We start from the raw sequence: 27,318 nt of genomic DNA, 5'->3' as shown, positions 1-27,318 counted from the left end.
TAGCTAAGACACGGCTCCTCAGACCCCGCCTCTCGGTAGCTAAGACACGGCTCCTCAGACCCCGCCTCTCGGTAGCTAAGACACGGCTCCTCAGACCCCGCCTCTCGGTAGCTAAGACACGGCTCCTCAGACCCCGCCTCTCGGTAGCTAAGACACGGCTCCTCAGACCCCGCCTCTCGGTAGCTAAGACACGGCTCCTCAGACCCCGCCTCTCGGTAGCTAAGACACGGCTCCTCAGACCCCGTCTCTCGGTAGCTAAGACACGGCTCCTCAGACCCCGTCTCTCGGTAGCTAAGACACGGCTCCTCAGACCCCGTCTCTCGGTAGCTAAGACACGGCTCCTCAGACCCCGTCTCTCGGTAGCTAAGACACGGCTCCTCAGACCCCGTCTCTCGGTAGCTAAGACACGGCTCCTCAGACCCCGTCTCTCGGTAGCTAAGACACGGCTCCTCAGACCCCGTCTCTCGGTAGCTAAGACACGGCTCCTCAGACCCCGTCTCTCGGTAGCTAAGACACGGCTCCTCAGACCCCGTCTCTCGGTAGCTAAGACACGGCTCCTCAGACCCCGTCTCTCGGTAGCTAAGACACGGCTCCTCAGACCCCGTCTCTCGGTAGCTAAGACACGGCTCCTCAGACCCCGTCTCTCGGTAGCTAAGACACGGCTCCTCAGACCCCGTCTCTCGGTAGCTAAGACACGGCTCCTCAGACCCCGTCTCTCGGTAGCTAAGACACGGCTCCTCAGACCCCGTCTCTCGGTAGCTAAGACACGGCTCCTCAGACCCCGTCTCTCGGTAGCTAAGACACGGCTCCTCAGACCCCGTCTCTCGGTAGCTAAGACACGGCTCCTCAGACCCCGTCTCTCGGTAGCTAAGACACGGCTCCTCAGACCCCGTCTCTCGGTAGCTAAGACACGGCTCCTCAGACCCCGTCTCTCGGTAGCTAAGACACGGCTCCTCAGACCCCGTCTCTCGGTAGCTAAGACACGGCTCCTCAGACCCCGTCTCTCGGTAGCTAAGACACGGCTCCTCAGACCCCGTCTCTCGGTAGCTAAGACACGGCTCCTCAGACCCCGTCTCTCGGTAGCTAAGACACGGCTCCTCAGACCCCGTCTCTCGGTAGCTAAGACACGGCTCCTCAGACCCCGTCTCTCGGTAGCTAAGACACGGCTCCTCAGACCCCGTCTCTCGGTAGCTAAGACACGGCTCCTCAGACCCCGTCTCTCGGTAGCTAAGACACGGCTCCTCAGACCCCGTCTCTCGGTAGCTAAGACACGGCTCCTCAGACCCCGTCTCTCGGTAGCTAAGACACGGCTCCTCAGACCCCGTCTCTCGGTAGCTAAGACACGGCTCCTCAGACCCCGTCTCTCGGTAGCTAAGACACGGCTCCTCAGACCCCGTCTCTCGGTAGCTAAGACACGGCTCCTCAGACCCCGTCTCTCGGTAGCTAAGACACGGCTCCTCAGACCCCGTCTCTCGGTAGCTAAGACACGGCTCCTCAGACCCCGTCTCTCGGTAGCTAAGACACGGCTCCTCAGACCCCGTCTCTCGGTAGCTAAGACACGGCTCCTCAGACCCCGTCTCTCGGTAGCTAAGACACGGCTCCTCAGACCCCGTCTCTCGGTAGCTAAGACACGGCTCCTCAGACCCCGTCTCTCGGTAGCTAAGACACGGCTCCTCAGACCCCGTCTCTCGGTAGCTAAGACACGGCTCCTCAGACCCCGTCTCTCGGTAGCTAAGACACGGCTCCTCAGACCCCGTCTCTCGGTAGCTAAGACACGGCTCCTCAGACCCCGTCTCTCGGTAGCTAAGACACGGCTCCTCAGACCCCGTCTCTCGGTAGCTAAGACACGGCTCCTCAGACCCCGTCTCTCGGTAGCTAAGACACGGCTCCTCAGACCCCGTCTCTCGGTAGCTAAGACACGGCTCCTCAGACCCCGTCTCTCGGTAGCTAAGACACGGCTCCTCAGACCCCGTCTCTCGGTAGCTAAGACACGGCTCCTCAGACCCCGTCTCTCGGTAGCTAAGACACGGCTCCTCAGACCCCGTCTCTCGGTAGCTAAGACACGGCTCCTCAGACCCCGTCTCTCGGTAGCTAAGACACGGCTCCTCAGACCATCTCTCGGTAGCTAAGACACGGCTCCTCAGACCGTCTCTCGGTAGCTAAGACACGGCTCCTCAGACCGTCTCTCGGTAGCTAAGACACGGCTCCTCAGAACGTCTCTCGGTAGCTAAGACACCGCTCCTCAGACCATCTCTCGGTAGCTAAGACACGGCTCCTCAGACCATCTCTCGGTAGCTAAGACACGGCTCCTCAGACCATCTCTCGGTAGCTAAGACACGGCTCCTCAGACCATCTCTCGGTAGCTAAGACACCGCTCCTCAGACCGTCTCTCGGTAGCTAAGACACCGCTCCTCAGACCGTCTCTCGGTAGCTAAGACACGGCTCCTCAGACCATCTCTCGGTAGCTAAGACACCGCTCCTCAGACCATATCTCGGTAGCTACACCGCTCCTCAGACCATCTCTCGTAGTGGAAATAGGACCTCGGTAGCTAAGACACCTAATAACCTCTCTCCCATGTCGCTCTCCCTCGCTACATCTCTCCACCCTCTGTCACACCATCTCCTTCCTCACCATCATTAACCTGTTGGGGGTAGGGGACAGTATTGACACGGCCGGATAAAAAAAAGTACCCGATTTAATCTGGTTACTACTCCTGCCCAGTAACTAGAATATGCATATAATTATTGGCTTTGGATAGAAAACACCCTAAAGTTTCTAAAACTGTTTGAATGGTGTCTGTGAGTATAACAGAACTCATATGGCAGGCAAAAACCTGAGAAGATTTCATGCAGGAAGTGGCCTCTGACAAGATCTTGTTCTTGTCTCTGTTTATTGAAGACTGAGGAGCTTTGCTGTAACGTGACACTTCCTACGGCTCCCATAGGCTCTCAGAGCCCGGGAAAAAGCTGAATGATATCGAGGCAGCCCCAGGCTGAAACACATTTGCGCGTTTGGCAAGTGGCCGATCAGAGGACAATGGGCTTAGGCGCGTGCACGAGTCGACCCCATGCTTTATTTTCTTTCGTCTTTTTACCTAAACGCAGATTCCCGGTCGGAATATTATCGCTTTTTTACGAGAAAAATTGCATAAAAATTGATTTTAAACAGCGGTTGACATGCTTCGAAGTACGGTAATGGAATATTTAGACATTTTGTGTCACGAAATGCGCCATGCTCGTCACCCTTCTTTACCCTTCGGATAGTGTCTTGAACGCACGAACAAAACGGCGCTGTTTGGATATAACTATGGATTATTTGGGACCAAGCCAACATTTGTTATTGAAGTAGAAGTCCTGGGAGTGCATTCTGACGAAGAACACCAAAGGTAATAACATTTTTCTAATAGTAAATCTGACTTTGGTGAGTGCTAAATTTGCTGGGTGTCTAAATAGCTAGCCCTGTGATGCCGGGCTATCTACTGAGAATATTGCAAAATGTGCTTTCACCGAAAAGCTATTTTAAAATCGGACATATCGAGTGCATAGAGGAGTTCTGTATCTATAATTCTTAAAATAATTGTTATGCTTTTTGTGAACGTTTATCGTGAGTAATTTAGTAAATTCACCGGAAGTTTGCGGGGGGTATGCTAGTTCTGAACGTCACATGCTAATGTAAAAAGCTGTTTTTTGATATAAATATGAACTTGATTGAACAAAACATGCATGTATTGTATAACATAATGTCCTAGGTGTGTCATCTGATGAAGATCAAAGGTTAGTGCTGCATTTAGCTGTCTTCTGGGTTTTTGTGACATTATATACTAGCTTGAAAAATGGGTGTCTGATTATTTCTGGCTGTTACGTAGGTGGGACGATTTCGTCCCGCCGACCCTAGAGAGGTTAACCCCCACCTCCCTCTCCCCTGTCCTCATCCACCCTTCATATTCCTTCACCTAACAGTCATCTTCTCTCCCTCTCCAAAACAGAAATATCCCGCTGTACAGACCTGACTGCTGTCTCTTGGCAACCATCTCACTCCCAACCCCAATCAGACATTCCAGTACATACCTGCTGTCTCTTGGCAGCCATCATGTTGAGTTTGTCCACCTCTGGTTTCAGGGCCTTGTACTGTATGCCCAGGTCCTGCTCTGTTCCAGCGTTACGCACCTTCACTAGGTTCTCCTCCACCTAGAGGGGTTACAGAGGAACACACGGTTTAGACAGGGTTCTCTGAGCTATTTCATGGACTGGCTACACCACTAGTACAAATGTATATTTCACTATTGATTTTAATTGATTGTTTAAGGCCAGGCACCACAACCCCGAGTATTCTTTGCTCACTACAATAATCCATCTCTGACATGTTGAATAGATTCAAACATACCGGCAATAGGAGAATATGTGAGTGAGAGCTGGAAGGAAGAAGAGAACATTAATCTTCCCTCTATTTGATCATGTCAGCAGCAGCTTTTGAAAAGCACAATGGAAATATAGCCTGGGGAGCAGCAGGATCAACATTCAGGTTCAATGCTCAAATCAGCATCCTCATATTCTGATCCTATCGTGCATTTCATAAGGGTTTTGGCCCAAATGGCACCCTATCCCCTTACATAGTGCACTACTTCGACCAGGGCTCATGGGTTTGAGCTCTCTAGGCCCTTAGGGCTCTGGTCAAAAAGTATTGCACTATGTAGGGAAAAGGATATCATTTGGGACTCTGAAATCTGTGGTAGGAAGGTTGTTCTTTCCCGTGAGCTGCCAACACAGTCAACATGACTCCCTCCACTCAACAGTCCATTAAAGACCAGTGCCTAGGCTACAGTTCATGCTGAATTATTCAATAGCTACTAGCCGCTACAACAGAGAAACTGTTTGCCCTCCATCTTTACGCTAACACACACACACACACTAGAGATCTCATCCAGTAGTATGCCTAGTGTTCAGGCTGCGTTAATAATGCAAAGGAAAAAGGAACTCCCAGGGAACAGAAGAAGAAACCTTCCTGAAATACCTCTTGTAATAGAAAGTTACTTGTCAATTGTTATCCGTCCCAAACGGCACCCTATTCTCTATATTAGTGCACTACATAAATACTAGTCTGCATCCGAAAATGCACCCTACGAGTCTTTACTAAAGTAGTATTTGACAGGAACAATAGTCAAACTCTGAATGTCCCAGATCATGTATTGTTGTCGTCGTCTGTAGTTCCTGAGTAGTAGTGCTCTCTGCCTAGATGGCACAGCTTCTGCAGGAGTCTAGGCAACATGTTGGCTAGCTTACAGACTACACTTTTCACTTTTCACACAAAGCGAGAGAGAGAGAGAGAGGCGCTGTGTCCTAATACTGTAACTCTAGGCAGGGTCCCCCTCTCTCCTATCGGTTCTATTAGTGCACTATGTAGGGAATAGGGTGCCATTTGGGGCTTAGCTGTAACCAAACCCAGGGTGACAACTGAAATCCCATCAATAAGCTCATGTCTAAAAAGGCTCGGACCATATTCAGCCATCCATTGTGAGAACCGATGAAATATACAAAAATAGGCTAGCTGTAGCCTCTTCTACCGAGGGCCCGAGGCTAGGCTAGCTGTAGCCTCTTCTACCGAGGGCCCGAGGCTAGGCTAGCTGTAGCCTCTTCTACCGAGGGCCCGAGTCTAGGCTAGCTGTAGCCTCTTCTACCGAGGGCCCGAGTCTAGGCTAGCTGTAGCCTATTCTATTGAGGGCCCGAGTCTAGGCTAGCTGTAGCCTATTCTATTGAGGGCCCGAGGCTAGGCTAGCTGTAGCCTATTCTATTGAGGGCCCGAGGCTAGGCTAGCTGTAGCCTCTTCTTTTGAGGCCCGAGGCTAGGCTAGCTGTAGCCTTTTCTTTTGAGGCCCGGGGCTAGGCTAGCTGTAGCCTATTCTATTGGGTGGCTAGTGTCCAGAGCATGCCAGGGCTTCGCCTGCGACTTCGGTACAGCCCGAGAGAAGATACTCAGTTACAGCAAGAGTACTGCATCAGTCTGTATGGGTCTTAAACAGCATCCTATTCCCTATATAGTGCACTTTATTTAACCAGAACCCATGTGGAATAGGCACTATAGAGAATAGGGTGTCATTTGGGATACGAGCCCTGGTCAAAAGTAGTGAACTACATAGGGAAAACTATGCCATTTGGGATACGGACACAAGTATCTGGAAGGCACTAACCCAGTGAAGTGGTGGGCTATAAACAGATTCATGATAAGACAGGGTAAAGTGGAAGACTTGAATGTTAAGAGCCAGTATGGGAAGGTTTTTAAAATGACCAACTAGAAACACAGGGTGGGGCCTATCCCACAATGCAATACCACACATAGCTGTGGGAGGCTCTCTAACCTCGAGTAGAAACACGTGCTTTTCAAATCTCTCTACTTAGTTTCATAGTAAATCATAGTGTTTCAGTAGAAGCCTGAGCCCCATGTTCATAAAGAGTCTTCCAGTACTGAACTAGCTGTCGATAATCTTATTATTTTTAAAAATACAAACACTGAGCCTAGATCTGCACCGGGGAAGTCCAAGACAATTAACTCATACAGGCCCTAGTCATTTCCTGTTCAAGCTGCTGTCCTGTCTGAGGCTTGAAGAATGACAGATGGTCGGCCATTTTAGAACCCGGCTGTAGAAGTGACTCAGACACACTGAGGTCATTGTGTCAAACAATGTCAACAACCTCGTGGCGTTGGTGTGTTCACATCAGAACAGGTCACTCACTGACACAGAGAGATTGTGTTCTGAAGCTGAAACTGTCTACATCCTGTAAGAACATGTCCAAGATGTGTAATAAGGAGGGATGGGTTATAAAACGACACGCTTTCCCTTTGTTCTGTGGAGAGAATCCCTGACGACAGGGGAGAATGACCATCTACCTCTCAGTATAACATCTATGAATAATCATACTTTCCTCCCCCTGATTTGCTTTGGGGTTTGTGTTATTTAAGGGTAACATCAACTGCTAACAGTCCCAAACGGCACCCTATCCCCTATAGGCCCTGGTTAGAAGTAGTGCACTATAGAGAGAATAGAGTGCCATTTGGCACTAAGACTACCGGAGATGAAGAGCACGGTCATCTCTATTGACTAGAGGTGTGACCTTGTTTAAGGTCAGGATTTTGTTTCATTTCCACAACAATAAAACAACTGAAGTACAGGTAAAGAGACGGACAAACACACAAGACCTTGTTTGAAATGTATGTCTTTAGCCAAGACACCACAACGTTAGTTTAAGTCAGGCAAACTAATTTACCTACAAAAATAGCTTAACAACTAGACCTGTGTGAATCAGACCTTATTTTAAGATCCTGAGTTATATTTTATTCGAAGCAATAAAATACATTTAACATTTAAGTTACTCATAAACTGGTAAAATATTTTTCCTATGTGGAAGTTCAGTCATATCCACAAGAGCCCACATCAACAAGCTACCTACCTACCTACCTACCTACCTGTGTGTCTACACTGGAAGGTACATGACTAGCTACCTACCACCTATCTATCTGTGTGTCTACACTAGAAGATACATGACTAGCTACCTACCACCTATCTATCTATCTGTGTGTCTACACTGGAAGGTACATGACTAGCTACCTACCACCTATCTATCTATCTATCTATCTATCTATCTGTGTGTCTACACTGGAAGGTACATGACTAGCTACCTACCACCTATCTATCTATCTATCTATCTATCTATCTGTGTGTCTACACTGGAAGGTACATGACTAGCTACCTACCACCTATCTATCTATCTGTGTGTCTACACTGGAAGGTACATGACTAGCTACCTACCACCTATCTATCTATCTGTGTGTCTACACTGGAAGGTACATGACTAGCTACCTACCACCTATCTATCTATCTGTGTGTCTACACTGGAAGGTACATGACTAGCTACCTACCACCTATCTATCTGTGTCTACACTGGAAGATACATGACTAGCTACCTCACGATGTGACTGAAAGCCAGGGAGACGAAAGTTAACGGTTTAACAGCGCGCCTCTCACCATGTGCCTGTGTGTGACAGCGCGTCTCACACAGTGTGTGTGTGTGTGTGTGTGTCTCACCAGTTTGAGCTGCAGCAGCAGCTTGTAGACATCAGACATGTCAGCCAGCACCAGCAGGTGAGTGACAGCAGAGAGGAGGGCCCTGGCGGCACGGACCATGTTACCCCTCTTTACTGAGGAACAGGGGTCCTCTGCAAACTCTCCTGATGCCTGCTTCATGGATTCACCTGAGGGACAAAGACAGGGAAGGACAGGATATTACAGTTAAGACATGTTGTTAAAGGGTTGGTGCTAAATGACAACCTACTCCCTATACAAGTTACCATTGTCCGAGCCAGAACAGCCCATAAGGATACAGCCATGTTACAGTGAAGGAGGGGAACCCGCCAGAAAGAACAGCCAGAGAGGGAGGAGAAAAGAACAGCCAGAGAGGGAGGAGAAAAGAACAGCCAGAGAGGGAGGAGAAAAGAACAGCCAGAGAGGGAGGAGAAAAGAACAGCCAGAGAGGGAGGAGAAAAGAACAGCCAGAGAGGGAGGAGAAAAGAACAGCCAGAGAGGGAGGAGAAAAGAACAGCCAGAGAGGGAGGAGAAAAGAACAGCCAGAGAGGGAGGAGAAAAGAACAGCCAGAGAGGGAGGAGAAAAGAACAGCCAGAGAGGGAGGAGAAAAGAACAGCCAGAGAGGGAGGAGAAAGAAACAGCCAGAGAGGGAGGAGAAAGAACAGCCAGAGAGGGAGGAGAAAGAACAGCCAGAGAAGGAGGAGAAAGAACAGCCAGAGAGGGAGGAGAAAGAACAGCCAGAGAGGGAGGAGAAAGAACAGCCAGAGAGGGAGAAAGAACAGCCAGAGGAGGAGGAGGAAAGAACAGCCAGAGGAGGAGGAGGAAAGAACAGCCAGAGGAGGAGGAGGAAAGAACAGCCAGAGGAGGAGGAGGAAAGAACAGCCAGAGGAGGAGGAGGAAAGAACAGCCAGAGGAGGAGGAGGAAAGAACAGCCAGAGGAGGAGAAGGAAAGAACAGCCAGAGAGGAGAAAGAACAGCCAGAGAGGAGAAAGAACAGCCAGAGAGGAGAAAGAACAGCCAGAGAGGAGAAAGAACAGCCAGAGGGGAGAAAGAACAGCCAGAGAGGGAGAAAGAACAGCCAGAGAGGGAGAAAGAACAGCCAGAGAGGAGAAAGAACAGCCAGAGAGGAGAAAGAACAGCCAGAGGGGAGAAAGAACAGCCAGAGAGGAGAAAGAACAGCCAGAGAGGGAGAAAGAACAGCCAGAGAGGGAGAAAGAACAGCCAGAGAGGGAGAAAGAACAGCCAGAGAGGGAGAAAGAACAGCCAGAGAGGAGAAAGAACAGCCAGAGAGGAGAAAGAACAGCCAGAGAGGAGAAAGAACAGCCAGAGAAGGAGAAAGAACTGCTGACATTTCAGTGTTAATTTGATGCATTCATTAACATATAAAACAGCGGAGAGCATCGCAGGGCAGAGTGAAGAGCGATGAAGATATTCCACTGAGCTCCAACCCACTGAGCCAGTGTTAGTCACACCAGGGTTTGACATTTGATTCACGCAGACTACAAATACTGAATATACATGTTAAAAGAAGCAATCTGTGATTCAAACAACAAAATAACCAAAGCAAGAGGTGGCTAACATCTGAGGGAAACTGAACCAATCTCAGGCTGACCATCCATGACGTCACAACGGTGTGAGAGGGAATCAGTGGGCCGTTTGAAATCAGACCATTGGCATCAGATGTGCGCCTGCCTAGTTCATGACGTCTTTTTAAAGCAGCCAGTCACCAACTGCTTCTCACTAGGGTTGTAGAGAGCGAGAGAGAGAGAGATATGTCTGTATTTTCATCCATGGATGAAGTGATGGCTGGCTGGCAGCGTTTCCCCCATATCTACCTTCACACAGGCCGAGTGGTAGGCCCCTCTTGCACTAAGACAGAAAATTGGCCTTGATTGGTCTCAACGCATCATTTTGATAGGGACACATTTTACATTTTAGTCATTTAGCAGACGCTCTTATCCAGAGCGACTTACAGTAGTGAATGCATACATTTCATACATTTTTTTTTGGGGGGGGGGGGGGGGGGGGGGGGGGGAGTATTTTTCATACATTTTGGGGCGGCTTTGTGTCCTACCAATGAATAAAGACGTGGAGAAGGCATCTGGTGCCTGGGACAGCCTAACCTCATCTAAATCATGAAAACTATTTACCAATTGGCTTAGCTAGTCTGTTGGTTCATAGCGTTTGCTAAGTATTTATTTATTTAACCAGGTTGGCTAGTTGAGAAGTTCTCATTTACAACTGTGACCTGGCCAAGATAAAGCAAAGTAGTGCGACACAAACAGAGTTACACATGGAATAAACAAAACATACAATCAATAATACAGTAGAACAAAAAAACAAAAAGTATATATACAGTGAGTGCAAATGAGGTAAGTTAAGACAATAAATAGGCCATGGTGGCGAAGTAATTACAATATAGCAATTAAACATGGGAATGGTAGATGTGCAGAAGATGAATGTGCAAGTATAGACACTGGGGTGCAAAGAAGCAAGATAAATAAATAAATACAGTATGGGGATGAGGTAGGTAGATGGGCTGTTTACAGATGGGCTATGTACAGGTGCAGTGATCTGTGAGCTGCTCTGACAGCTGGTGCTTAAAGCTAGTGAGGGAGATATGAGTCTCCAGCTTCACAGATTTTTGCAATTCGTTCCAGTCATTGGCAGCAGAGAACTGGAAGGAAAGGTGGCCAAAGGAGGAATTGGCTTTGGGGGTGACCAGTGAGATATACCTGCTGGAGCGTGTGCTACGAGTGGGTGCTGCTATGGTGACCAGTGAGCTGAGATAAGGGGGAATTTTACCTAGCAAAGACTTACAGATGACCTGTAGCCAGTGGGTTTGGCGATGAATATGAAGCGAGGGCCAACCAACGAGAGCGTACAGGCCGCAGTGGTGGGTAGTATATCGGGCTTTGGTGACACAACGGATGGCACTGTGATAGACTGCATCCACTTTGCTGAGTAGAGTGTTGGAGGCTATTTTATAAATGACATGGAAGTCGAGGGTCGGTAGGATGGTCAGCGTTACGTTTGGCAGCATGATTGAAGGATGCTTTGTTGCGAAATAGGAAGCCGATTCTAGATTTAATTTTTGATTGGAGATGCTTAATGTGAGTTTACAGTCTAACCAGAAACCCAGGTATTTGTAGTTGTCCACGTATTCTAAGTCAGAACTGTCCAGACTAGTGATGCTGGACGGGCGGGCAGTGATCGGTTGAATAGCATGCATTTAGTTTTACCTGCGTTTAACCTCTAGGGTAGGGGGCAGTATTTGCACGGCCGGATAAAAAAAATGTACCCGGTTTAATCTGGTTATTACTACTGCCCAGAAACAAGAATATGCATATAATTGTTTGATTTGGATAGAAAACACCCTAAAGTTTCTAAAACTGTTTGAATGGTGTCGGTGTGTAACAGAACTCATATGGCGGGCAAAAACCTAAGATTCCAAACAGGAAGTGCCCTCTGACCATTTCTTGGCCTTCTACACTCTTTTTATTGAAAACTGAGGATCTCTGCTGTAACGTGACACTTCCTACGTCTCCCATAGGCTCTCAGAAGGCGGCAGAACGTTGAATGATGACTTTGCAGGCCATGGCTGAAAAACAGTAGCGCATTTGGTAAGTGGTCGATCTGAGAACAATGAGACTGTGGCGCGCATGCACGTGAAGAGTCCATTTTAGATTCAGTCTTTGAACGAAAACAGGGTTTCCCGATTGGAATATTATTGCTTTTTTACGAGAAAAATCGCATAAAAATTGATTTTAAACAGCGTTTGACATGCTTCGAAGTACGGTAATGGAATATTTAGACTTTTTTTGTCACGATACGCGCCGGCGCGTCACCCTTCGGATAGTGTCTTGAACGCACGAACAAAACAGAGGATATTTGAACATAACTATGGATTATTTTGAACCAAACCAACATTTGTTATTGAAGTAGAAGTCCTGGGAGTGCATTCTGACGAAGAACAGCAAAGGTAATCCAATTTTTCTTATAGTAAATCTGAGTTTGGTGAGTACCAAACTTGGTGGGTGTCAAAATAGCTAGCCCGTGATGGCGGGCTATCTACTCAGAATATTGCAAAATGTGCTTTTGCCGAAAAGCTATTTTAAAAATCGGACATATCGAGTGCATAGAGGAGTTCTGTATCTATAATTCTTAAAATAATTATGTTTTTTGTGAACGTTTATCGTGAGTAATTTAGTAAATTCACCGGAAGTTTGCGGTGGGTATGCTAGTTCTGAACGTCACATGCTAATGTAAAAAGCTGGTTTTTGATATAAATATGAACTTGATTGAACAAAACATGCATGTATTGTATAACAATATCCTAGGAGTGTCATCTGATGAAGATCAAAGGTTAGTGCTGCATTTAGCTGTGGTTTGGGTTTATGTGACATTATATGCTAGCTTGAAAAATGGGTGTCTGATTATTTCTGGCTGGGTACTCTGCTGACATAATCTAATGTTTTGCTTTCGTTGTAAAGCCTTTTTGAAATCGGACAGTGTGGTTAGATTAACGAGAGTCTTCTTTAAAAATGGTGTAAAATAGTCATATGTTTGAGAAATTGAAGTAATAGCATTTCTAAGGTATTTGAATATCGCGCCACGGGATTCCACTGGCTGTTGAGTAGGTGGGACGATTTCGTCCCACATACCCTAGAGAGGTTAAGAGCAGTTGGAGGCCACGGAAGGAGAGTTGAACGGCATTGAAGCTTGTCTGGATGTAAGTTAACACAGAGTCCAAAGAAGGGCCAGAAGTATACAGAATGGTGTCGTCTGCGTAGAGGTGGATCAAAGAGTCACCCGCAGCAAGAGCAACATCATTGATATATACAGAGAAAAGAGTCGGCCCGAGAATTGAACCCTGTGGTACCCCCATAGAGACTGCCAGATGTCCGGAAAACAGGCCCTCCGATTTGACACACTGAACTCTATCAAAGAAGTAGTTGGTAAACCAGGCGAGGCAATCATTTGAGAAAACCAAGGCTGTTGAGTCAATAAGAGTCAGTAAGAGTCAATAAGCCAATAAGAATGTATAAGAAGAATAAATAATAAATAAGAAGAATAAGAATAACTACTAATACTCCATTGCTAGCTTCAGCTGGTATTAGGCCTAAACACGCCATCCACACATTGGTCTCATCCTCTCAACAAAAGTATCATTTAAAAAAAATAAGTGACCCATGACCTTCTGCAGGCATACTGGAACTAATTTATCAGGTGCAGAAAACTCTTCCTCCATCCCTTCCAGCCAAGAAACACATTAAGAGAAACATTTAGACTTTGTTTTAAATCAAATTCCACTCCCCTAGCCCAAAGGGTATGTCCCGAATGGCACCCTATTCCCTATATAGTACATTACTATAGGCCCCCTGGCCAAAGGTAGTATACAATATAGGGTGTTGGGAGTCATTTGGGGAGCATCCACAATAGCCCACTGCTGGGCCTGATACCAGCCAAGGCCTCAGAGCAAAGCATAGTAGAGGCTGGTTGGGATCCAGGCTAAGAGTTTATTGCATTAGAAAATTATTTATGAGGAGAAGAGAGATGAGAAGGGAATAGAAAAAGGCAGTCTGACCCAGGCTAAGTCCAAACTCTCTCCCACACACACACACACACCACAGTGACCTTGACCTAATGCATACAGCCAGAGGCCTCAGACAGACACACACAGAGAGCGACTTATCAGATTCTGCCAGCTACCCAACACAGAGTACCAGTCAAAAGTACGGACACCTACTCATTCCAGGGTTTTTCTGGCAAAGGGTGGCTACTTTGAAGAATTTCAAATATATTTTGATTCGTTTAACACTTTTTGGAGTTACTACATGATTCCATGTGTGTTATTTCATACATACACACACTACCGTTCAAATGTTTGGGGTCACTTAGAAAGCACATTTGTTGTCCATTAAAATAACATCAAATTGATCAGAAATACAGTGTAGACATTGTTAATGTTGTAAATGACTATTGTAGCTGAAAACGGCAGATTCTAATGGAATATCTACATTAGGCGTACAGAGGCCCATTATCAGCAACCATCACTCCTGTGTTCCAATGGCACGTTGTGTTAGCTAATCAAGTTTCATTTTAAAAGGCTAATTGATCATTAGAAAACCCTTTTACAATTATGTTAGCACAGCTGAAAACTGTTCTGATTAAAGAAGCAGTAAAACTGGCCTTCTTTAGACTAGCTGAGTATCTGTGGGTTCGCTTACAGGCTCAAAATGGCCAGAAACAAGACCTTTCTTCTGAAACTCATCAGTCTATTCTTGTTCTGAGAAATGAAGGCTATTCCATGAGCGAAATTGTCAAGAAACTTAAGATCTCGTACAACGCTGTGTACTAATCCCTTCACAGAACAGCGCAAACTGGCTCTAACCAGAATAGAAAAAGGAGTGGGAGGCCCCGGTGCACAACTGAGCAAGAGGACAAGTTTATTAGTGTGTCTAGTTTGAGAAACAGACGCCTCACAAGTCCTCAACTGGCAGCTTCATTAAATAGTACCCGCAAAACACCCGTCTCAACATCAACTGTGAAGAGGCGACTCCGGGACGCTGGCCTTCTAGGCAGAGTTCCTCTATCCAGTGTCTGTTCTTTTCCCATCTTAATCTTTTCTTTTAAATTGGCCCATCTGAGATGTGGCTTTTTCTTTGCAACTCTGCCTCAAAAGCCAGCATCCCGAAGTTGCGCCTTCACTGTTGAGACTGGTGGGTGACCCCAAACTTTTAAAACGGTAGTGTATATCTTCACTATTATTCTACAATGTAGAAAATAGAACAAATAATGAAAAACCCTGGAATGAGTAGGTGTCCAAACTTTTGACTGGTACACACAGAGCGAGAGACAGCCAGCCATCGACCCAACACACAACCAGTTAAAAGGAGGTCAAAACCCATGAAATGCTGGCTGTGTGATTCACCCAGTACCACACTTTGTCCCACCACTAACAAACAGTCAACTGGGAACACAAATGGGGTTCCTAGCATCACACTACTACAGTCGTGGCCAAAAGTTGAGAATGACAAATATGTCTAAAGTTCTGCTTCAGTGTCTTTAGATATTTTTGTCAGATGTTACTATGGAATACTGAAATATAATTACAAGCATTTCATAAGTGTCAAAGGCTTTTATTGACAATTACATGAAGTTATTGCAAAGTCAATATTTGCAGTGTTGACCCTCCTTTTTCAAGACCTCTGCAATCCGCCCTGGAATGCTGTCGATTAACTTCTTGTCCACATCCTGACTGATGGCAGCCCATTCTTGCATAATCAATGCTTGGAGTTTGTCAGAATTTGTGGGATTTGTTTGTCCACCCGCCTCTTGATTGACCACAAGTTCTCAATGGAATTAAGGTCTGGGGAGTTCTGGCCATGGACCCAAAATAATGATGTTTTGTTCCACGAGCCACTTAGTTATCACTTTTGTCTTATGGTGAGGTGTTCCATCATGCTGGAAAAGGCATTGTTCATCACCAAACTGTTCCTGGATGGTTGGGAGAAGTTGCTCTCAGAGGATGTGTTGGTACCATTCTTTATTCATGGCTGTGTTCTTAGGCAAAATTGTGAGTGAGCCCACTCCCTTGGCTGAGAAGCAACCCCACACATGAATGGTCTCAGGATGCTTTACTGTTGGCATGACACAGGACTGATGGTAGCCCTCACCTCGTCTTCTCCGGAGAAGCATTTTTCCGGATGCCCCAAACAATCGGAAACGGGATTCAGAGAAAATGACTTTACCCCAGTCCTCAGCAGTCCAATCCCTGTACCTTGTGCAGAATATCAGTCTGTCCCTGATGTTTTTCCTGGAGAGAAGTGGCTTCTTTGCTGCCCTTCTTGACACCAGGCCATCCTCCAAAAGCCTTCGCGTCACTGTGCGTGCAGATGCACTCACACCTGCCTGCTGCCATTCCTGAGCAAGCTCTGTACTGGTGGTGCCCCGATCCCGCAGCTGAATCAACTTTAGGAGACGGTCCTCGTGCTTGCTGGACTTTCTTGGGCGCCCTGAAGCCTTCTTCACAACAATTGAACCGCTCTCCTTGAAGTTCTTTGTGATCCGATAAATGTTTGATTTAGGTGCAATCTTACTGGCAGCAATATCCTTGCCTGTGAAACCCTTTTTGTGCAAAGCAATGATGACGGCACGCGTTTCCTTGCAGGTAACCATGGTTGACAGAGGAAGAACAATGATTCCAAGCACCACCCTCCTTTTGAACTCGATCAGCATGACAGAGTGATCTCCAGCCTTGTCCTCGTCAACACTCACACCAGTGTTAACGAGAGAATCAGACATGTCAGCTGGTCCTTTTGTGGCAGGGCTGAAAGGCAGTGGAAATGTTTTTGGGGGGATTCAGTTCATTTGCATGGCAAAGAGGGACTTTGCAATGAATTGCAATTCATCTGATCACTCTTCATAACATTCCGGAGTACATGCAAATTGCCATCATACAAACTGAAAATGTATATTTGTGTCATTCTCAAAACTTCTGGCTACGACTGTACAGACCAGCAGACCTCGCCCTTACAGAGCAGCAGACTCCGTTTGCTGAACAAGGTGCCAGTCACATGTACTTTGTGTTAGTTGAATTAGCCTACAGGCCAGAAAATACTGCTTAATACACCATCAATCACACTGCTCCTTAGTGAAGAAACAAAATGACATCTTAAAGTTAAAATGGTCAAGCTAAACCAACAGGGGTGAACACCAGTTTGTGAACTCATTGTAGTGTAATAAATAACATAGCGCGTTACACATCATCTGGTGTAATAAATAAAGTAGCGCTGTTCGTCTTGGCTTTCTTGTGTTGCTGGGTTCATGACACAATCCCTCTGGCCTTAACTAAGTGGTGCTTTGTCTTGTTATAGAATACAGACCAAGGCCTGTGTCATAATTTTACATGTTTAATAAAAAAAAAAAAAAATAATTCTACATGTATAAACGTGTTTACTAGACACGAGCTATGTTCTTGCTTACATGGCTGTCGAGCAAAAGTTTTTGTGGAAGGTACTATGCAACCCTGAACCCCTCACGTTGAGTTTCCTTATGGGCCTATTTGGCTGGGAAACTGAAGCCAGCTGCATAGCTGGTATATGTTTATGAGTCTTTCTTTAAAGATCAGAAAACAATGCTTTGTTTGTAGCATTTCATTTAAAATCATGCAAATCTGTTCTTTATATGGCTGAAAATGTGTTCTTATATCTATTAGGATGTAGCAGGGGCGTAACTTTCGATGAAATTGCTTTTCTGAATAAAAAAAAAAAATGGGTTGGATGGATGGCTTCTAAAGTCCAGAAATATAAATTGCAAGTCATTCATATGCTAATCTAAATATTTCAGCTTAGAAAGATCTTTACCCTCAGCGTTCATTCTGAGGTCAGAACAAGCAATGCAGTTAAGGAAAAAAAGTTGAACAGCAGTAAAATAACAATGTGGTGGCTATATACAGGGGGTACCGGTACAGAGTCAATGTGGAGGCTATATACAGGGTGTACCGGTACAGAGTCAATGTGGTGGCTATATACAGGGGTTACCGGTACAGAGTCAATGTGGTGGCTATATACAGGGTGTACCGGTACAGAGTCAATGTGGAGGCTATATACAGGGTGTACCGGTACAGAGTCAATGTGGTGGCTATATACAGGGTGTTACGGTACAGAGTCAATGTGGTGGCTATATACAGGGGGTACCGGTACAGAGTCAATGTGGAGGCTATATACAGGGGGTACCGGTACAGAGTCAATGTGGAGGCTATATACAGGGGGTACCGATACAGAGTCAATGTGGTGGCTATATACAGGGGGTACCGATACAGAGTCAATGTGGAGGCTATATACAGGGTGTTACGGTACAGAGTCAATGTGGTGGCTATATACAGGGTGTACCGGTACAGAGTCAATGTGGTGGCTATATACAGGGTGTTACGGTACAGAGTCAATGTGGTGGCTATATACAGGGTGTACCGGTACAGAGTCAATGTGGTGGCTATATACAGGGGGTACCGGTACAGAGCCAATGTGGAGGCTATATACAGGGGGTACCGGTACAGAGTCAATGTGGAGGCTATATACAGGGGGTACCGATACAGAGTCAATGTGGTGGCTATATACAGGGGGTACCGATACAGAGTCAATGTGGAGGCTATATACAGGGTGTTACGGTACAGAGTCAATGTGGTGGCTATATACAGGGTGTACCGGTACAGAGTCAATGTGGTGGCTATATACAGGGGGTACCGATACAGAGTCAATGTGGAGGCTATATACAGGGGGTACCGGTACAGAGTCAATGTGGAGGCTATATACAGGGGGTACCGATACAGAGTCAATGTGGAGGCTATATACAGGGGGTACCGGTACAGAGCCAATGTGGAGGCTATATACAGGGGGTACCGGTACAGAGCCAATGTGGAGGCTATATACAGGGGGTACCGGTACAGAGTCAATGTGGAGGCTATATACAGGGGGTACCGATACAGAGTCAATGTGGAGGCTATATACAGGGGGTACCGGTACAGAGTCAATGTGGTGGCTATATACAGGGGGTACCGATACAGAGTCAATGTGGAGGCTATATACAGGGGGTACCGGTACAGAGTCAATGTGGAGGCTATATACAGGGGGTACCGGTACAGAGTCAATGTGGAGGCTATATACAGGGGGTACCGGTACAGAGTCAATGTGGAGGCTATATACAGGGGGTACCGGTACAGAGTCAATGTGGAGGCTATATACAGGGGGTACCTGTACAGAGTCAATGTGGAGGCTATATACAGGGTGTTACGGTACAGAGTCAATGTGGAGGCTATATACAGGGGGTACCGATACAGAGTCAATGTGGAGGCTATATACAGGGTGTTACGGTACAGCGTCAACGTGGATGCTATATACAGGGGGTACCGGTACAGAGTCAATGTGGAGGCTATATACAGGGGGTACCGGTACAGAGTAAATGTCGTGTTCGAGGAAAATCATTATGAGACCAGAACACGAAGCTCTTGGACGATTCGTTAGTAAACTTGTTTTTACGTCGCTGCATTGTCATGTAGGCTACGCTTGTATTTTGAGGTCATTTGAAATAAACATTTTAGGCACTTATTTCTGCCCCATAATTAGTGTTTCGCTACGCTTTTTTGTTGATAATGTTTTTGTGAATTTTGTCTTAAATGGATGGTGTAAAAACTAGATACATTTTTATTTTTTTTTAAAACACATTGTAGAAACTGTTTAACCTCTATGGGCTAGGCGGGATGAATTCGTCCCACCTACGTAACAGCCAGTCTAATCCAGTGGCGCGATTTTTGAATCGTTTGAAATACTATTACTTCAATTTCTCAAACATATGACTATTTTACAGCTATTTAAAGACAAGACTCTCGTTAATCTAACCACACTGTCCGATTTCAAAAAGGCTTTACAACGAAAGCAAAACATTAGATGATGTCAGGAGAGTGCCCAGCCAGAAATAATCAGACACCCATTTTACAAGCTAGCATATAATGTCACCAAAACCCAAACCACAGCTAAATGCAGCACTAACCTTTGATCTTCATCAGATGACACACCTAGGACATTATGTTATACAATACATGCATGTCTGTTCAATCAAGTTCATATTTATATCAAAAAACAGCTTTTTACATTAGCATGTGACGTTCAGAAAAAGCATACCCCCCGCAAACTTCCGGGGAATTTACTAACAGTTTGCTAAATTACTCACGATAAACGTTCACAAAAAGCATAACAATTATTTTAAGAATTATAGATACATTAGTCCTCTATGCACTCGATATGTCCGATTTTAAAATAGCTTTTCGGATGAAGCACATTTTGCAATATTCTAAGTACATAGCCCAGCCATCACGGCTAGCTATTTAGACACCCGGCAAGATTAGCCTTCACCATAATAACATTTCCTATAAGAAAAATGTTCTTACCTTTCCTGTTCTTCGTCAGAATGCACGCCCAGGACTTCTACTTCAATACCAAATGTAGGTTTGGTCCCAAATAATCCATAGTTATGTCCAATAGCGGCGTTTTGTTCGTGCGTTCTAGACACTATACGAATGGTAATCCACGGTCGTGCGCATGGCGTGACAAAAAATTTCTAAATATTCCATTACCGTACTTCGAAGCATGTCAACCGCTGTTTAAAACCAATTTTTATGCCATTTATCTCGTAGAAAAGCGATAATATTCCGACCGGGAATCTGCAATAAACTAAACAGCCGAATTAAAATACTCCACGGGGGCCAATCGCGCACGCGCCTCATTCCATTGTCACCTAATGGGACACTTGAATAAGGTGATAATCTGTTTCAGCCTGAGGCTGCCTCGTCAACCTTCATGATTTTCCCGGGTCCTGAGAGCCTATTGGAGCCCTGGGAATTGTCACGTTACAGCTAAGATCCTTACTCTTCAATAAACAGATGCAAGAGGCACGACTCCTTGTCAAACAGGCCACTTCCTGCATGAAACCTTGTCAGGTTTTTGCCTGCCATAGGAGTTCTGTTATACTCACAGACACCATTCAAACAGTTTTAGAAACTTTAGGGTGTTTTCTATCCAAACCTGAACAATAATATGCATATTCTAGCTTCTGAGTTGGTGTAGGAGGCAGTTAAAAATGGGCACATATTTTTTCCAAAATTCTCAATACTGCCCCCTAGCCCAAACAGGTTAACCTTCAGCCTCTATATAACCACATGAACAAATTTATATACAATATTCTACCCATATGAACAGATTTATATAGGCCATAACTGAACCAAGTTCTGTAGGCCACACACACCCGAATGCAATACTTGTTGATTTAATGAAAAGCAGTAGACACATTTAATAACTGACTCATGAACACAATAGTAAACATAGACAAAACACGCAATAGACTACAGCTCACGTCACAGCTTCCTCAGGAAATGCCATATATTGTAGCCTCACAGACGAAAAGAGAAGCGGAGGAAAGAGTTGGAATTTGTTTGCGGTAAAATATTACACTTTGTGGCAATGCTTCAATGTTTTATGGGATGTCGGGACTCCATGGAAAACAGTGGTAATTGTTAATGAATGGACTATACCCTGGCTAAAGAAATGAGATAACTTACTCCTGCCCAGTGGTAGGAAAATACCTAGGTCTGTCTCAGGTCCACACAAATACAGTCCGTACTTTGTCTGAACCGGCCCCACTCTCCTCAGTTCCCATCAGGACCAGCCCATAGCACTAACTCTTATAAATTCATAATTTGTCTGCGAGAGCAGACACCAAAAAATAATGTTACTGGAGGGGAAAATGAATTATATAGGATTCTGTAAAATGTTTAGTAGGTTAACTACAACAACGGCTGCTAAAAATGCTTGTGTCAAACCCCGTCTTCGGTGAAATGTTCCAACAATGACATTCAGAGCAACGTTACCCCTCGTCAGACACGTAGACTGCTTGCTGCCTAGAAAGGTTTCACTCAAACGGGTTTTGAAAAAATGTGACCCAGCAGCCATGAATGCTGCTCTAGGAGTCTGTGCTCGTCCCAAAATGGCGCCCCTATAGTCAATATAGTGACCAGAGCCCAGGTCAAAAGTAGTGCACTATATACACTGAATGTGGTGCCATTTGGTACAGACACGGTGGCCACAGAAAATCAGCCCCCAGTAGGGCTGTCCCAGAATATAACAAATCCCGGGCCGACCGTGTATTTTTCCCCACACACAGTTTCATTTAAATATATAATAGCATCTTCGTATCTCAAAATCATTGTCACGTGGTTAATTAATTCTATCCAAATAAAAATTATACAAAATAAAAAGTTAATTAAATTGTCAATTATGAAGGCAACAATAAAAAAAAATAAAAAAATAGCAGCCTGCAGGTAGAAAATATTCTGATAAAAATAAATATTCTATAAATCACATTGTTGCAGGCAGGTCATGTATAGCCAAACTTGAAACGTCTGTTGACTTGGGTTCAACCGAAGCTCCTGCTAGCAAATGTACAACTTTATATAAAATATTCTGTGCCCTAATGAGCTTGTGACAGACACCGCTGTAAGATATTTGCGCAATGGATAAGTAGTAGTCAGGCAGGCATATTTTATGACATTTGTCCCATTTCACGCAGAGTGGTTAATCGAAAGAGAGCTGTAAAGATTTTTCAAATCCATTGAGGAACTTTAGTCTCTATTACGTCCATGGAGAATGACTGTCTTTGTGTGTTGTTTGGAGCTTAAGTAAACATTACTTTGAGAAGCTTCACGTCTCATTAGTGGTGGTGCATTACGCCAATCAGAAATACGATCAGATCCCCAAAAGGGCACATTTATATGCCTTCATTTGCACGCAAACCAGGTAGCCGACAGGCCTACTTTTTTCATTCGTTACCCTTTTTCTCCCTAATATCCAATTGATAGTTAGTCTTGTCCGAACGGGAGTTGCAGCGATGGGACTTGGGAGAGACGAAGGTCGAGACCCGTGCGTCCTCCAAAATGCTCACTTAACCCGGTAGCCAGCCACACCAATGTGTCGGAGAAAACACCGTACCCATGGCAACCGTGCACTGAGCCCCCGGCCTGACCACGAGAGGAGTCGTCGCTAGTGCACGATGGGACAATGACAATGTCCTGCCGGCCAAACCCTCCCCGAATGACACTGGGCCAAATGTGTCTCCCGGGCCGCGGCCGGCTGCGACAGAGCCTGGACTCGAACCAGGATCTCTAGTGACACAGTACCCATGTCCACTGCACCACTCGGGACTCCCGATAGGCCTACTTCTACGCATAATCAGGTGCACATCCTTACTCAACATTGACAGGAGCACTACAAAATAAAATTACCAAAATTACAACCCAAAAAATATTTAAAAATGTAATCTCTGTATATCAACAATATATTGTCCAGTTGACTAATTGGAGTCAGCCATTGTCTCTCCATCTTTACTCCTGTAGTCCCCCCCCCCGTCCCCCCGTCCCCCCGTCCCTGTCCCCCCTATTGGAGGCCGTTTGGAGGAGATACATCCTTTATTATAGTCTGGTCCCTCTGTCTCTCCACCGTACCACAATGGGTGTAACCCGCCAGACAAGGCCAGCTCACTAAATCAAATAACTACAATGTGTCTCACACAATAAGCCACAGACAGCAGCGAGAGGAGACCAACTGAGAACCGAGGGGTGAAAGAGAGGTCAGTCCGTCTTAGGCATCGCAGTGCTAGAGGCATCACTACAGATCCAGGTTCGATCCCAGGCTGTGTCACAGCCGGCCGCGACACCCATGATGCAGCGCTAAATTTGCCCAGCATCGTCCGGGTTTGGTTTGGCCGGCTGGGATGTCCTTGTCCCATCACGCTCTAGCGACTCATTGTGGTCAGTCGAGAGCAGTGCACGCTGACTCGGTCGCCAGGTGTAATGGCGTTTCCTCCCGACACATTGGTGCGGCTGGCTTCTGGGTTAAGTGGACATTGTGTCAAGAAGCAGTGCGTCTTGGTTGGGTTTCGAAGGACGCACGGCTCTCGACCGTCGCCTCTCCCGAGTTCGTACAGGAGTTGCAGCGATGGGACAAGACAAACTACCAATTGGATACCATGAAATTGGGGAGAAAAAGGGGTTTAAAATAACTGAGAAAGAACAAAAGCAAGGGAATGAGAGAGCTGGCAATTATGATTCCAGCTGTGATGTGAAGCCGTCAGTCGGAAGATATGAAAGAAGAGGAGAGACAGGCAGGCCGGGTGTGACTGTTGTAAGACGAGAGCTGAGATGTTGTGAATGACTGAAGAACATTCATGCAAACAAGATGGAATCCACCACACTAAAAACCTTCTAAAGCCAAAACCCACAACTGGGGGAGAAAAAAAGTAGTTAACACTCGTGCAAAAACATACTTGAAACGCAAGCCTTAAAACATGCATGGCATAGCCCACCCCCTGCCTCCTTCCCCCCCACCCACCCCATCCTACCTCCAACCCAAAATGGGTTATCTGCCTCCTCCTCCCCATTTAAAACAGCTGGTAAGCCACAGCTGGGTATAAAATTCCTTCTTTATGCATGGCATGCATGGGGAAGAGAGAGGGGAAGAGAAGAGAGGGGTAGGGAGGGGAGGGGAGGACGAAGGCCCAGTCAATGGCAGCATTATCAGTCTGTCCACGCTCAGCAGAACAGTGTGACATAGTCCTAACTGACAGGCCAGCACTACCACCAGCAGGGCTGCTGTATTCCTGTCCAATGACTGTGTGCATTTCAAATGGCACCCTATTCCCTATATAGAGCACTACTTTTGACCAGAGCCCGGTCAAAAGTAGCATACTATAAAACATTTTTTTTTTTTTTTAAAGGGAATAGGGTACCATTTGGGACGCAGCTAGAAGAGCAGAGGCAGGCTGAGGCTGACATTCCCAGGCACTGACAAGACTGCTGGCACGACTTGTCTACCAAGCAGACACCTCTTAGAGCACAACGGTTCGCCCATCACCCCCTGAACTATACCAGTAACACACACAGAGCGAGTGAGTGCCGGAGTTTGTTTGTCACAGACATTAGCTGTAGAACTCACGTGAGAACGATATCCCTGACTAAGTGTACCAGTAACCTCGGGCTGTAACCAACTAAAAATATATCTATCACAACAGGAGTAGTCTGGTTTTTTCAACCAATGGATTGGTCAAAATGTTTTAAAAAGGGTATTTTTCCATATATAGACACACCCTGTGATTTTATTTAAACAACTATAATGCACTGAGCTTGTCTGGTGCTTTAACCTCTCTTGGGTAGGGGGCAGTATTTTGACATCTGGATGAAAAGCGTGCCCGTAGTAAACTGCCTGCTACTCAGGCCCAGAAGGTAGGATATGCATATTATTAGTAGATTTGGATAGTTTCTAAAACAGTTTGAATGATGTCTGTATAGCAAAACTCATATGGCAGGCTAAAACCTGACAAAAAAATCCAACCAGGAAGTGTGGAAATCTGAGGTTTGTAGTTTTTCAAGTGATTCCCTATCCAATATACAGTGTCTGTGGGGTCATTTTGCACTTCCTAAGGCTTCCACTAAATGTCAACAGTCTTTAGAATGTTGTTTCATGCTTCTACTGTGAATGGGGAGAGAATAAGAGCGCTTGGAAATCAGATGACTGAGAAAATGACATGAGCTCAATCGCGTGCGCACGCTCCCGTGAGAGTTAGGTGTGTTCCTTTTCATTTCTGAAGACAAAGGAATCGTCTGGTTGGAATTTTACGTCAGATGTATCATAAAAACATCCTGAAATATTGATTCTATACATCGTTTGACATGTTTCTACAAACTGTAACATAACTTTTTTTAATTACGCTAGCGTCCCACATACCCCAGAGAGGTTAAGCGCACAGGTTTGAAATAATTGAGACAGAACTGAAGAGGGCGCCAGAACGCATGTTCTTTCAATACCATTCATCTCTCCATCTGTCTGCAACTAACTTCAACCATTTTGTCAACCGTCTACTGGGTCTGGCCTGAAGCTCATGCTGGTAAACTGGTTAACATAAACTATCCTGTGAACTCCAGACAGACCACGTAAACCAGGTATGTTATGTTCCAGCAGCAGCAGAGACTAAGCTGTAGGTTTTATTTTTAACCTTTATTTAACCAGGTAGGCCAGTTGAGAACAAGTCATTTACAACTGCGACCTGGCCAAGATAGAAGCAAAGCAGTGTGACAAACAGAGTTACACATGGAATAAACGTACAGTCAATAACGCAAAAGAACATAGTGTGCAAAATGTAGTAAGATTAGTGAGGCAAGGCAATAAATAAGCCATAGTCGCAAAATAATTACAATTTAGTAATTAAACACTGGAGTGATAGATGTGCAGAAGATGAACGTGCAAGTAGAGATAGTGGGGTGCACAGGAGCAAAATAAAAATAACAATATGGGGATGAGGTAGTTGGGTGGGCTATTTACAGATGGGCTGTGTAGCTAGTTCCAGCAGCAGACAAAGACTAGCTATAGCAGGCAAGTAGTGGGAGGAGTCAGGATTGGAAGAGAGCAACTAAGGAACTAGCTATAGTCCGCAGGGTTGAGCAGAGGGACTTGCTATAGACATAACGTGGGGGAGTGGGAGTAGTAGTGGGAATCAGGACTGGAAGAGAAGCGCTTTAGAGCTGTCGTCACAAGACAAACTCTGATTTCATTTGGGTGACATGACAAACTGTCGTCGTCGTGACATGACATGACAAACTGTCGTCATCGTGACATGACATGACAAACTGTCGTCATCGTGACATGACATGACAAACTGTCGTCATCGTGACATGACATGACAAACTGTCGTCATCGTGACATGACATGACAAACTGTCGTCATCGTGACATGACATTAGAAACTGTCGTCATCGTGACATGACAGAAACTGTCGTCATCGTGACCGACATAACATTATATTTGAAACTGTCGTCGTGACCGGCATGACATGACATTTGAAACTGTCGTCATCGTGACCGGCATAACATTACATTTGAAACAGAATTTGCGTCAGTAAGATCCCGAGGCACGTGGAGAATACAGCCAACAACTACAATCCTCTTCTCCTTTCCTCCCTCACATGCAGGAGTTCTGCTATGCTCTCCCTTGTCATTTCATTGGCAACAGTCAGTCTGAGCGAACTAGAAAATTGAAGCATCCCGGATAGCGGAACAAAGCGGAAAAGAGATGCTACAAGCTGTGCACTAACAGCTGTGACAATCCCTGTTTAGCCCTGCAGTAAGCCCACGACATACCTAGGATCAGCATCCAAACCCTGCCCAACTCACTAATGATTCATCTTGAATGCTGTGCCATGCAAAACCACTGTGGCACCACAAAGATGTGCAAATGTATGGAGCTGCCATCCTGCATATATACAGTGCATTCAGACCACTTGACTTTTTATTCCACATTGTTACGTTACAGCCTTGTCCTAAAATGTATTAAATACTATTTATCAATCTACACACAATAGCTCAGAATGACGAAGTGAAATCACCCTTTTTTTGTTTTTGAAATGTTTGCAAATGTATATTACAAATAAAAACCAGAAATAACTTATTTACATAAGTATTTCAGACCCTTTGCTATGAGACTCGAAATTGAGCTCAGGTGCATCCTGTTTCCATTGATCATCCTTGAAATGTTTCTACAACTTGGAGTCCACCTGTGGTAAATTCAATTGATTGGATATTACCTTTACTTATTAACATTTATTGGACATGTCTATATAAGGTCACACAGTTGACAGTGCACATC

General features: G+C 45.5%; 1 protein-coding gene across 1 annotated transcript in view; it reads right to left on the bottom strand.

Annotated features, from left to right (window-relative positions):
• Positions 1-27,318, bottom strand: part of LOC106604127 (catenin (cadherin-associated protein), alpha 1) — a 246,912-nt gene that overhangs the window by 204,838 nt on the left and 14,756 nt on the right. Inside the window, exons 4-5 of the mRNA XM_082974984.1 lie at positions 8,078-8,244; positions 4,069-4,188 (exon numbers count right to left, since the gene is read on the bottom strand). Coding sequence (XP_082831110.1) covers positions 4,069-4,188; positions 8,078-8,244 — 287 coding nt within the window. The remainder of the gene's footprint in view (positions 1-4,068; positions 4,189-8,077; positions 8,245-27,318) is intronic.

This window comes from Salmo salar, chromosome 05, assembly GCF_965601325.2.
Source record: "Salmo salar chromosome 05, fSalSal1, whole genome shotgun sequence".
Classification (NCBI taxonomy): Eukaryota; Metazoa; Chordata; class Actinopteri; order Salmoniformes; family Salmonidae; genus Salmo; species Salmo salar.
This window is presented reverse-complemented; position numbering and strand designations above follow the sequence as displayed.